We start from the raw sequence: 12,570 nt of genomic DNA, 5'->3' as shown, positions 1-12,570 counted from the left end.
AGTGACTCTGATGACAGGTGCACATATCTGTGAATCTACTTTTAAAGAAGCAGTGAATTATACAGTTTAAATTGTGAATCGTATGGTATGTAAATTATGTCTCAATGAAGCTGTTCCGATAAAGGACCAAAGCAATATTTGTGATAGCAGCTGGAGAGGGAAAGTGGCAGATATAGGTGTGAGCTCAAAGTGATGATGATCTCGCTCATTTTCAATCTTTTCATTAACAATTTGTAGTTGTCAGGGTCTGGGGTGGAGTTAAAGCAGAACACAGGGTCCTATAAGTGGTCAAAAATAACTCCAGGAAGAGTAGGCCATGGGTTCCAGCAAGAACAGTGATCTGTATAACTGACCAGCGTGATACCACTGCTGAGATAATCCAGACTTGTCTTAATCCTGGTTGGGCCCCACATCCTGAAGCAGTACTTAGCTTCCTTAGTTCTTCCTGGGATCAGAAATCGCTCTGTTCCTAACCTTGTTTTGCAAGTCTCTCATGTACCTAAAAGAGATTCTTTAGAGTCTCAACTTAGATCTCAAAGACTTTTTCTGATTTGGATCCTATTTTTCTGGAAGTGTTGGAAACAGGTGCAACTTCACGATTGAGAAAGGCACATAAAGCAGATATATTTGCATAGGAAGCCTATAACCCCAGAAGTCACCCTCTGGGAAGGGGCTTTAGGAGTTCTCACTTAAATTGCATCTGTGAGAGGTTTAGAGCTTCAATTCCTTGTTCAGGGTTTTTTTTTTTTTTTTTTTTTTTTTTTTTTCTTTTTTCTTTTTTAGTGTTCTTGCCTGGAGAATCCCAGGGACGGGGGAGCCTGGTGGGCTGCCGTCTATGAGGTCATACAGAGCCGGACACAACTGAAGCAACTTAGCAGCAGCAGCAGCATGGATTATACAATTTTCAATTCATTCATTTATTCAACATACATGTATCAGTTACCACTGTGTGCCAGTCACTATGCTAGGTGCTGGTAGTAAAAATCTGTATGAAACAGTGGCTTCCTCTAAGAGCTTGCACTAAACCCAAGGTACCAAGTGATGACATAAAGGTATCCATGATGTCTATGAGCAGTTGAAAATTTAGAAGAGAAAGATCATAATTGAGTAAGATTTTGGAGAAGGCAAGTGATGGAGTACAGTACAGGTGGAGATCCTGGCTCTGAATAGTAAGAAAGACACATTATCTACTGAGGGAAGAGCAAAAGAGGCAAAAGTCACAGCCTCTCAGAATCTGGTTGAGATTTCCATTTCCAGAAGCTTCTTGTTCTAAGTCCTCCAATTTCCCTCTGCCACTGTGTACTGTACCCCTTCGGATTGTTTCACTTCCTGCCTTGAAGTCATTAGCTATTTTTTGAAAAATCTATTCCACCCAAGCATTTTGTGAATTCGGTCATTTTACTGAAGATCCAGTGGAGAGTAGTCACTTTACAGAGAACACCCACTTCCCAGTGGGTCTCCATCTTGGGAACAGCCTCGGTTCTCTCTCCAAAGCCACACAGAAACTGCTGACCTTGTCCTACAAATAGAATTCCCCTCCTAAGAGGAATCCTGAGGAATAAAATGTTCTCCATCACTTAACAGAGAGATTAAGGTTTTGGTGTCAAGTCAGGAAATGAGAAAATTCATTCCTAATAACAATGAATTTCTCTGTGAAATAGGAAGACTTTATTTGGAGGAGTTCATTTGGCCGGAATTGAGTGGGAAGAAGCTTTGTAAGTGTGGCAACTATTTGGAATATTGCCACAACCTCCCTTTTAGCTTTACCTCAAGTGATGTCTTGCCTTCTAATAAAAAATAGAAACAGTAGAATGCCCCCCTGACCCCTCCCCACACTCATCGGAAATGAGAGTAAGATTATTAGGGGATATTAGGCTTCTATGAAGTGCCACATAAATGAGCGGGACCTCTAACTGACCCCGTTTTGTGTTGACTCTGGGAAGAGAAGGTTGGGAAGTGATGTCAGGAATGTTTCCCCATTTAAGTCTGAATAAGTAGGTATTTGCATGAATATCATCCTAGCCATTCATTAGATAACCACTTAATTCTAGAGATAGAAATGTACATTCCACTCATTTTGTACAGGGTCCTTGTCTCCCAAGTATACCTCTCTTCCTGAGCACCTTTCTATCAGTGACATTTTGAAGGGAGCACCCAACAGTAGGAATGATGGTTGAAGGCAGTGCTTTCAAGGTAATTTTCTTGCATTCTCAGAAGGCTTCAGTGGTTAAATGCTACAAATCACCAATTGGGTGATAATTGGCTAACTCTCTTGATAGAGAAAAAGATGTCATTTGGAAATAATTGACCTAACCAGAGAAAAATGGATATATGCTTAAAAAATTTGTTTGGGTCATTGCATTGTTAAAAATAGTAAGTAATTTTAAGTAATAGTAAGTAACCATAAATATAACAATGTAAATACTATATGCATATGAATATATAATTAACATGATAATTTATGCATAGCTCATCTTCTACATATGTTATAGTGGAAAAAACATAAGGACTAAAAGAAATGGATCCAATACTAGATTCTTAAGATCTGTAGAAATTTGTAACCACACATATAAAAGTATGGACTTCCCAGGTGGCACAGTGGTAAAGAATCAGCCGGCCAATGCAGGAGATGCAGTTCCATCCCTGGGTTGGGAAGATCCCATGGAGGAGGAAATGGCAACCCACTCCAGTATTCTTGTCTGGGAAATCCCATGGACAAAGGAACCTGGTGGGCTACAGTCCATGGGATCGCAAAAAGTTGGACACAACTTAGTGACTGAGCACAAGCACATATAAGAGTATATCACCTGGGATAAACCATGATGAAAAGAATATAAGAATGTATGTATATGTACAACTGAGTCACTTTGCTGTACAGCAGAGATTAATAAACATTGTAAATCAACTCTACTTCAATAAAAACAAAAAGTGTATCAGCAGTATACACTGCTTTATAATGCTCCATTGAACTAACCTCTCAGGAAAAATAACTCAGTATAATTACTTCCCAGTATACTCCTGTGGTAGTATTTCTGTCTTTTAAATTTGATCAGTAGATGACAGTCTTTCCAGAGAATGATATCAGTGATTTAAATCTGTGCAACAAGACTGTGAGAGAAACTGATGCTTCAAGTAAAACTGAGCTTCTTCCAGGAAATTTAACTACCAAAGCACCATTGATTCAGAACTTAAGGGAAAGAACCCTTTATTTCCACACATTTTAAATTATAAGTAAAGACAATTTTGTTATAGGAACATTGCATTTTAAGAGGCTCCAGTTTACACAGAGCAGCAGTGCAATTTTGTGGGCAAGAAAACAAAACCCAAGGAGATTACCATTTCCCCAGTGAGGCGTGGAGAGACCAGAGTGAAATCAGAGCGAGACTCTCGGTTCCTAACTCCAAACCCCACCCCCTGTCCCTCCCTTCTCCAATATTTGGAGGTGGTGGCAGCCTACAGTTAGTGGCTGTATTCCAGTTTTGACCGCACAGTCATGGGTTCAGTTCAGTTTCGTCGCTTAGTCATGTCCGATCCTTTGTGACCCCATGACCTGCAGCACGCCAGGCCTCCCTGTCCATCACCAACTCCCGGAGTTCACCCAAACCCATGTCCATTGAGTCGGTGATGCCATCCAATCATCTCATCCTCTGTCATCCCCTTCTCCTCCTGCCCTCAATCTTTCCCAGCATCAGGGTCTTTTGAAATGAGCTGTTCGCATCAGGTGGCCAAGCATCGGAGTTTCAACTTCAACATCATGTAGTGCTCATGGGTTAGCGCTACATTTTTAAGATAATAGAACTCACAGCCAGCAGTGTGGTGCTCTCAAACATAGTACCATGGTCCATTCAATGAGCCAAACCTTGACCCCGCCCCCAACATACCCCTGCTCTATATAAACTGGGTAAACCCATTAGCCATAAGTCATTTTAAGAAATAAATAAGTAGGGTTGAGATTTCTTGAAATATTAAGGCCTTTTAGCATAAGACAGACAGATTCTCGGCAACAGTGAGGTCCTCACTTCTTTAGCAATGTACAGAATTTAAGAAAATAACTGAAGACCAAAGAAAAGTGAGCAATCTATAGTCAGTATATATATGTGAAAGATCTTACAGATAGAGAGGAACTTATGAGCAGTATATTATGGCATGTTCTCTGTTTTGGTTTCTACACTGGTATATGTTGAGGTTCTCAAGAAGAAATAGCTAACCGGGTCGCTCTTGACTCCTCAGGAGCTTATGAGTTGATCCAGGAAACAAAACACACCATGTAAATTTCAGTTCAGTTGCTCGGTCGTGTCCATCTCCGCGACCCCATGGACTGCACGCAGCACACCAGGCTTCCCTGTCCATCACCAACTCCCGGAGCTTGCTCAAACTCATGTCCATCGGGTCAGTGATGCCATCAAACCATCTCATCCTCTGTCATCCCCTTCTCCTGCCTTCAATCTTTCGCAGCATCAAGGTCTTTTCAAATGAGTCAGCTCTTCGCATCAGGTGGCCAAAGTGTTGGTGCTTCAGCCTCAGCATCAGTCCTTCCAATGAATATTCAGGACTGATCTCCTTTAGGATGGACTGGTTGGATCTCCTTGCAGTCCAAGGGACTCTCAAGAGTCTTCTCCAACACCACAGTTCAAAAGCATCCATTCTTCAGTGCTCAGCTTTCTTTATGGTCCAACTCTCACATCCATACCTGACTACTGCAAAAACCCTAGCTTTGACTAGATGGACCTTTGTCAGCAAAGTAATGTCTCTGTTTTTTAGTATGCTCTCTATGTTGGTCATAGCTTTTCTTTCAAGGAGCAAGCATCTCTTAATTTCATGGCTGCAGTTACCATCTCCAGTGATTTTGGAGCCCAAGAAAATAAAGTCTCTCACTGTTTCCATTGTTTCCCCATCTATTTGCCATGAAGTGATGGGACCAGATGCCATGATCTTTGGGTTTTTTTTTTTTTTTTTTTTTTTTTTTTCTTTTTTTGAGGTGTATACATTTGTCAAAACTGAACAAATTGTGCAGTTTAAATATGTTCAATGTATGATATGCCATTAGAAATGTTGAAAGTAACCTAAGATTGAGGATTAGTAACTAAAGAATGAACGTGGAGGAGGATCTTTGGTTTTTTTAATATTAAGTTTTAAGCAAGCTTTTTCACTCTCCTCTTTCACTTTCTTTTTCTTTTTTTTTCCTCTTTCACTTTCATCAAGAGGCTCTTTAGTTTCTCTTCACTATCTGCCATAAGGGTGGTGTCATCTGCATACATTTCTCCCTGCAGTCTTGATTCCAGCTTGTGCTTCATCCTTGCCAGCATTTCGCATGATGTATTCTGCATATAAGTAAGATAAGCAGGGTGACAATATACAGCCTTGACGTACTCCTTTCCCAGTTTGAACCAGTCTGTTGTTCCCTGTCTGGTTCTAACTGTTGCTTCTTGACCTGCATACAGATTTCTCAGGAGGCAGTTCAGGTGGTCTGGTATTCCCATCTCCTGAAGAATTTTCCAGAGTTTGTTGTGATCCACACACTCAAAGGCTTTAGTGTAGTCAGTGAAGCAGTAGTAGATGTTTTTCAGGAACTCTCTTGCTTTTTCGATGATCCAATGGATGTTGACAATTTGATCTCTGGTTCCTTTGCCTTTTCTAAATCCAACTTGAACATCTGGAACTTCTCAGTTCACATACTATTGAAGCTTAGCTTGGAGAATTTTGAACATTACTTTGCTAGTATGTGAGATGAGTGCAGTTGTGTGGTAGTTTGAACATTCCTTGGTATTGCCTTTCTTTGGGATTGGAATGAAAACTGACCTTTTCCAGTCCTGTGGCCACTGTTGGGTTTTCCAAATTTGCTGGCATATTGAGTGCAGAACTTTCACAGCATCATCTTTTAGGATTTGAAATAGCTTAACTGGAATTCCATCACCTCCACTAGCTTTGTTTGTAGTGATGCTTCCTAACACCCACTTGACTTCACACTCCAGGATGTCTAGCTCTAGGTGAGTGATCACACCATCATGGTGATCTGGGTCATGAAGATCTTTTTTGTATAGTTCTTCCACTGACGGTGGAAGCAGTGTCAGACTTTATCTTTTTGGGCTTCAAAATCACTGCAGATGGTAATTGCAGCCACGAAATTAAAAGACGCTTACTCCTTGGAAGGAAAGTTATGACCAACCTAGATAGCATATTAGAAAGCAGAGACATTACTTTGTCAACAAAGGTCCATCTAGTCAAGGCTATGGTTTTTCCAGTGGTCATGTATGGATGTGAGAGTTGAACTATAAAGAAAGCTGAGTGCAGAAGAATTGATGCTTTTGAACTGTGGTGTTGGAGAAGACTCTTGAGAGTCCCTTGGACTGCAAGGAGATCCAACGAGTCCATCCTAAAGGAGATCAGTCCTGGATGTTCATTGGAAGGACTGATGCTGAAGCTGAAACTCCAATACTTTGGCCACCTCATGCGAAGAGTTGACTCATTGGAAAAGACCCTGATGCTGGGAGGGAGGACGACAGAGGATGACATGGCTGGATGGCAACACCGACTCGATGGACATTAGTTTGAGTCTACTCCGGGAGTTGGTGATGGACAGGTAGGCCTGGCATGCTGCAATTCATGGGGTCGCAAAGAGTCGGACATGACTGAGCGACTGAACTAACTCTGTGTATTTTTGCCACCTCTTCTTAATATCTTCTGCTTCTGTTAGGTCCATACTGTTTCTGTCCTTTATTGTGCCCATCTTTGAATGAAATGTTCTCTTGGTATCTCTAATTTTCTTGAACAGATCTCTAGTCTTTCCCATTCTATTGTTTTCCTCTATTTCTTTGCATTGATCACTGAGGAAGGCTTTCTTATCTCTCCTTGCTATTCTTTGGAACTCTGCATTCAAATGGGTATATCTTTCCTTTTCTCCTTTGCCTTTCACTTCTCTTCTTTTCTCAGCTATTGTAAGGCCTCCTCAGACAACCGTTTTGCCTTTTTGTATTTCTTTTTCTTGGGGATCGTGTAAAGGACTCTCCATATTCAGACAGAGCAAGATGGGGTCCAAAGGTGTTTTAGTTTCAGTTGACCGTGAAGTAGACCAAGACAAGGAATCTGAGCTCAGGTCTTTCTAGAGGAAGGTGTAAGAACCATGGGAGAAGGGTAGTGAGGCAGGGAAGAGAAAGTGGCCAATAAAGGGAGCATTATTAGACAACAGTTTCTGTGGGTGACTAGAAAATAATCCTGTGAGGAAACACTGATAAATACTGAGTTAGCCAAAAAGTTCACTTGGTGTTTCCTTAAAATGCTATGGAAAAACACAAAGGAACTTTTTGGACAACCCCAAGAGTACAGAACACACACCTCCGAGTTATTCTACCCAAGGGGTAGGGAAATTTGGTTTGTTATATTCCAGCTCTTCTCAGGGCTAGGGTTGGGGTATTGAAGGGTTCTCCCAGGGGTATTAATTCCGGGGCACTTCTGTCCGCCTGGCACCTGGGCACAGCAGACTTCTGCAACCCTGAAAAAAAGCCCTCAGGCACAGTAAATGACACTGACAGCCAGAAGTCTACCTGTGCACATAAAACAGAAGGGTCCAAGGAATGTGGGTAGGGGAGTGACCATGGCTGCCACAGTAGGATTCTTGGTGGAGGTGAGACTTGAGAGCACTCTTTCTCTTCTCTCCTCAGGTGTATTCATGGTCCTCTCCCTATTGTCCATTGTGTACGGAGCCTTGCGCTGTAACATCCTAGCCATCAAGATCAAATATGATGAATATGATGTCAAGGTGAAGCCCCTGGCCTATGTCTGTATCTTCCTCTGGAGGAGCTTTGAGATTGTCACCCGAGTCATTGTCCTGGTCCTCTTTACCTCTGTCCTGAAGGCCTGGGTGGTCATAGACATACTCATCAACTTCCTCGGCTTCCTCTTCTACCCCTGGATCCTCTTCTGGTGCAGTGGCTCCCCCTTCCCTGAGAACTTTGAGAAGGCCTTCAGTCGGCTGGGCACCACCATTGTGCTGTGCTTCCTCACCCTCCTCTACGCCGGGATCAACATGTTCTGCTGGTCGGCGGTGCAGCTGAAAATCAACAACCCCGACCTCATCAGCAAGTCTCAGAACTGGTACCGGCTCCTGGTGTACTACATGGTGAGGTTCATCGAGAACGCCTTCCTCCTCCTCATGTGGTATCTTTACAAGACTGACATCTATATGTATGTGTGCGCACCCCTGCTGATGTTGCAGTTGCTCATTGGGTACTGCACAGCCGTTCTGTTCATGGTTGTGTTCTATCAGTTCTTCCACCCTTGCAAAAAGCTCTTTTCCTCCAGTGCTTCTGAAAGCTTTCAGGAGTGGTTAAAGTGTGCCTGCTGTCACCGCAGGCGGCGGGAATCCTGTGAGTCTGCAGAAAAGACAGACCTAAGGTCACCTGCAGACAGAGAGGAGACCCCTTCTAGCAGTAAAATAAGTTCCATGCCCAGCCAGATCTTGAATACTGATGAGCTCTCTTCTGCCTAATGGGACCTGAGTCTCTTGAGGCCCAGATGTAGTGTTTGCTGGGTTGATCCCTGTTCTTCATGCAAGTGATGGGCCCTGCACAATTAACAAAGCAGGAATTTAGCTCTCAGCTCCTTGTGAGTTGCTCCCTTTAGAGAGCTCTTGGGCAGATGAGTGGGAACCATGGAGAGAAGTCAGGGGAACCCGTGAGTGTTGCAGCAGCAGCCTAAAGCACCACCATTCACAGTTGACCATGTTCTCCCATACGTCACTGGCCTTGTCATTGACAAAGTACCCATGATATCTGAGTTGGCTATTGAGAGCCGTCACATAGAATGAGGACAGGGGATTTCTTGCATTCTAGTTTTCTGGACTGCTGGTTTAGTTAGCCTAGTGTTTTATTATCCCTGAGAAGAGTTCTCACCTAAGAGCTGTCTGTTGACCAGAAATGGTCACTGGGGTTTTTTGCCATCAGCCACATCATTCCTGTCAGAGTTCTCAGAGAAGGCTATTCAAGTTTGATTTTTGAATAGACAAATGTTCCATTTTCATCTCATTAGGGCTCTTTGTACATAACCAACAATAGCAACCTTGGCCTCCTATTTCTCATTGACTCAAAAGTCTGGATTTGCATACTGTATTCTTAAGAATCCATGGATGCAAAATTAAATTCTCAGTTTGGTTACGGAAGCTGTAGAGTTTTAGGAAAGTTGTGTTCCTTCAATATGTTGGAGAAACTCTGGATCAAAGGGGTTGTTAAAATATCAAAATGATTTTGGCTTTTATAAGCAGAATTCTTACCTTCTTGTGATGGTTGAAGATGTGAATCTGCTAGAAGGTAGGCTTAACCTCTTCAAGATTCAGTCCCATCCTACAGTTTTGGAAATTCCTAGTAGAATTGGCTAGGATTTGTCTTAAGAAAGAAGAAAATAAAACTCAAGTCTTTATTCCACCTCTTCCTTGCCTGTTAGGAAAGTTTCAGACAAGAGTTACCTTGGTTAACTTAAGTTCTTCTAGAAAACTCCATAGAGATTTCTCACCTAGCACAGGTATATAGGGCATTTTAATTTTCATTATTTGAAGGAGCAGAGTTCCCCCCTTCAGTTAGATACAGACTTCAGAAACTTAAATTTTACAAAGAGATGGCATGACCAGAAGATTTTTATCTTTAACTGAATGTACCTTCATTTGGTACGATTATGAGTTAATTTGAATAAGAACTTCAATTTTATCCTCTTACACTCTCCTATCTTCAGTATAATTTCTCCTTTAATTTGGAACCCTGTTGCTTTCGTAAAAGGATCTGTAGAATCTCCTCAGTTGTCCAGGGAAAATGCCTGGATCTAGTGCCATGATTTCTACCATAAAAACCTTGATAATGAAATATCTGGGAGCAGGTGACCTGTTACTGGCAAAGCTGGACATTGCAGGTCAGTCAGGGTTGACAGTCTCAGGACCCTAATGGCTGAACTTTCTGAACCATCCAGTTTCTAATAGCTAGTTTGTCAGGGAACAGGTTAAAATGGTGAGTTTGTGCAGGAGTTGTGGTCAGAATTAGACCAGGATGGAGAGACTGGTACTTCCCCAGCCTTCATTTGGAAGCCTGTCTCAAGAACCATTACAAAATCTGGGCCTTCAAATACATTTAAAATCATTTTAATGTAGCATGTAGGTAAGCATATTGAGTGACCCCAAATCAAACTAACAGTGATGGTCTGTCACACTCCCAAAGCCCAATTTTAAGCCACATTTATAAGGATATTTATAAGGTTTGGTAACTAAATTGGACATTTTGTTATCTTTAACTCTTCATATGCAGATACCCCCACTTTGGGACCATATACATGTAGTCACTTTGGGGAAAGAAACCGCTGTTTTTTTCATGGCAAAAATTTAAATCCTAGTGAACTGAGAAATTTTTTTTAATAATTTATATTATACCTCTGCAAAAGCAAAATTATACAGAACTAGGTTACCCTAAAGACAAACAGACCAGCAAATCTCCTCCTATCTTGAGAGTTAAAACGTCTTTTTCAGTTATAATTCCAATTTTTAAAACTCTCAGTGCTTTGTCTAATTAATTACATGCCTTAACTTGTCATAAGAGATGCACCAACTGAGTCACTATCATTTGACTGGATGGAAGTGAAGTATTTCCTCCGAATATATTGAAACAAGGTCATGAAACATGTTTAGACTTTCTTCATTCCTGGAGACAGTGCAGTATAGAGGTTGGCATCAACTTGATAACCCAGCAAATTACTTACTTGCTCTCTGCCTCAGTTTCCTCACCCATCAGATTTGCGTGATATTCTTGCCCCGCCTACCTCACAAGGTTGTCAGCAGAACAAATTTAAATAATAGCTGTGAAAATGCTTTGAAAATGTTTTTAAAGTGCCATGCATGTTTAAAGAAGTTGTTTTTATAGTTACTCAAATCCCGAAACAGGTTATTGTTTTTGTTTTACTGTTAGAAAAGAAACAAGTAACATCATTCACATGAGTGTCTTCAGGGAATATGTCGGCCTTTGACCTTATGGAAGGACAAGTGTAAATGGTCTTTACTCTTGGAGAGAACTCAGCAGTTGTTCTTTCCCTTACCATCAGTTACTTAAAAAATTAGCACTCAAGCATATAGTACTTGGAGGAAAAAGACCCACTGAAATTTGAGAAATTGCTTTTGATAGAAGATGAGCTTATCATTTTTGTATCTGTCATGTTTTATAAAGGATATAACAGCATCTTTTGTTAATTTTGCTTTACAATTTGAATGCCTGATCCTGCTAGACTTTAATTGAATGTGGATATAATCTTTTCAGCCTTGTAAATGGGAAAAATAAACTTTAAAATTGATTGTCAAATGCAACATTTCCTTGGAAGCCTCCTTAGAACATTAGTGCTATGGTTATGAGTGTATGTATCAGTACTTCTCAGCCTGTACATTGTGGATGAGAGCTTTTGCAGGCTGCTTCTCAGCAGCCATTCACTCTAATAAATATTGTTTATGTTTCTTCATATAATAAATTAATTTTTCAATTTCTCCTTGCTTTTCATTCCTTAGAGTCCTTGCATGACTTTTTTACTTCAGGGACTATTTTAGAAACAAAATTGAAACTGGTTTTTTTGTGATTAATTATGATTTTGTAATCTCATCTGGAAATTTTGTTTGTAGGATGAGAAATTTGAGAGTGTTAGTGCTCTGCCTGGCAAGACACCAACAGCCCATAAAATTCCTCTGATTGTTTTATAAACCTTTATCCCATTTTTTAAAGCTACACTGCTAAATCCTAAAACTCTGCTCAAACATAAGTGGTATACTGATCCAGAAATATCAGATATCAAATGAGTGACTTAATAGTTACATAAGCAAATAGTCAAATTGTAAATGATGATCTGTGATTGGAAAAAAAATCAGGTTTTTTCTACATGTCAAAATGCATTATTTTTTTTATTGAGGTATACTTGACATATTAGGTTCAGATGTACAAGTATAATGATTCAGTATTTGTATACATTGCAAAATGATAACCAATAATTCTACTTATCATCTGTCACCATACAAAATTACAAAACTTTTTTCTTGTGATGAGTTTTTAAGATTTACTCTCTTAGCAACTTTGAAATATGCAGTACAGTATTGTTGACTCTGGTCATCATGCTGTTTATTGTATCCTGTGACTTATTTAGGACTAGAAATTTGTGCCTCTTGATCCCCTCTATGGATTTTACCCACCCACCCCCAACTGGTAACCACTAATCTATTATCTATATCTATGTGAAGTTGCTCAGTCGTGTCCGACTCTTTGCGACCCCATGGACCATAGCCCACCAGGCTCTTCCATCCATGAAATTTTCCAAGCAAGAGCACTGGAGTGGGTTGCCATTCATTCTCCAGGGGTTCTTCCTGACCCAGGGCTCGAACCCAGGTCTCCCACATTGCGGGCAGACGCTTTTACCATCTGAGCCACCAGTTCAGTTCAGTTCAGTCGCTCAGTCGTGTCCAACTCTTTGCGACCCCATGAACCACAGGACTCCAGGCCTCCCTGTCCATCACCAACTCCTAGAGCCACCAGGGAAGCCCTCTATATCTATGAGGGGTTTTTTTTG

General features: G+C 41.0%; 1 protein-coding gene across 1 annotated transcript in view; it reads left to right on the top strand.

Annotated features, from left to right (window-relative positions):
• The window catches only part of XK (X-linked Kx blood group antigen, Kell and VPS13A binding protein), a 55,773-nt gene extending 44,270 nt beyond the window's left edge, over window positions 1–11,503 (top strand). The window contains exon 3 of the mRNA XM_061136090.1: window positions 7,659–11,503. Within this exon, the coding sequence (XP_060992073.1) occupies window positions 7,659–8,485 (827 nt within the window). The 3' untranslated portion in view covers window positions 8,486–11,503. The remainder of the gene's footprint in view (window positions 1–7,658) is intronic.
• Window positions 11,504–12,570: the final 1,067 nt, after the last annotated feature.

The sequence above is a fragment of the Dama dama genome, chromosome X (genome assembly GCF_033118175.1).
Source record: "Dama dama isolate Ldn47 chromosome X, ASM3311817v1, whole genome shotgun sequence".
Taxonomy (NCBI): domain Eukaryota; kingdom Metazoa; phylum Chordata; class Mammalia; order Artiodactyla; family Cervidae; genus Dama; species Dama dama.
Note: the sequence above shows the minus strand (reverse complement) of the source record. Positions and strands in the feature narration are given on the sequence as shown.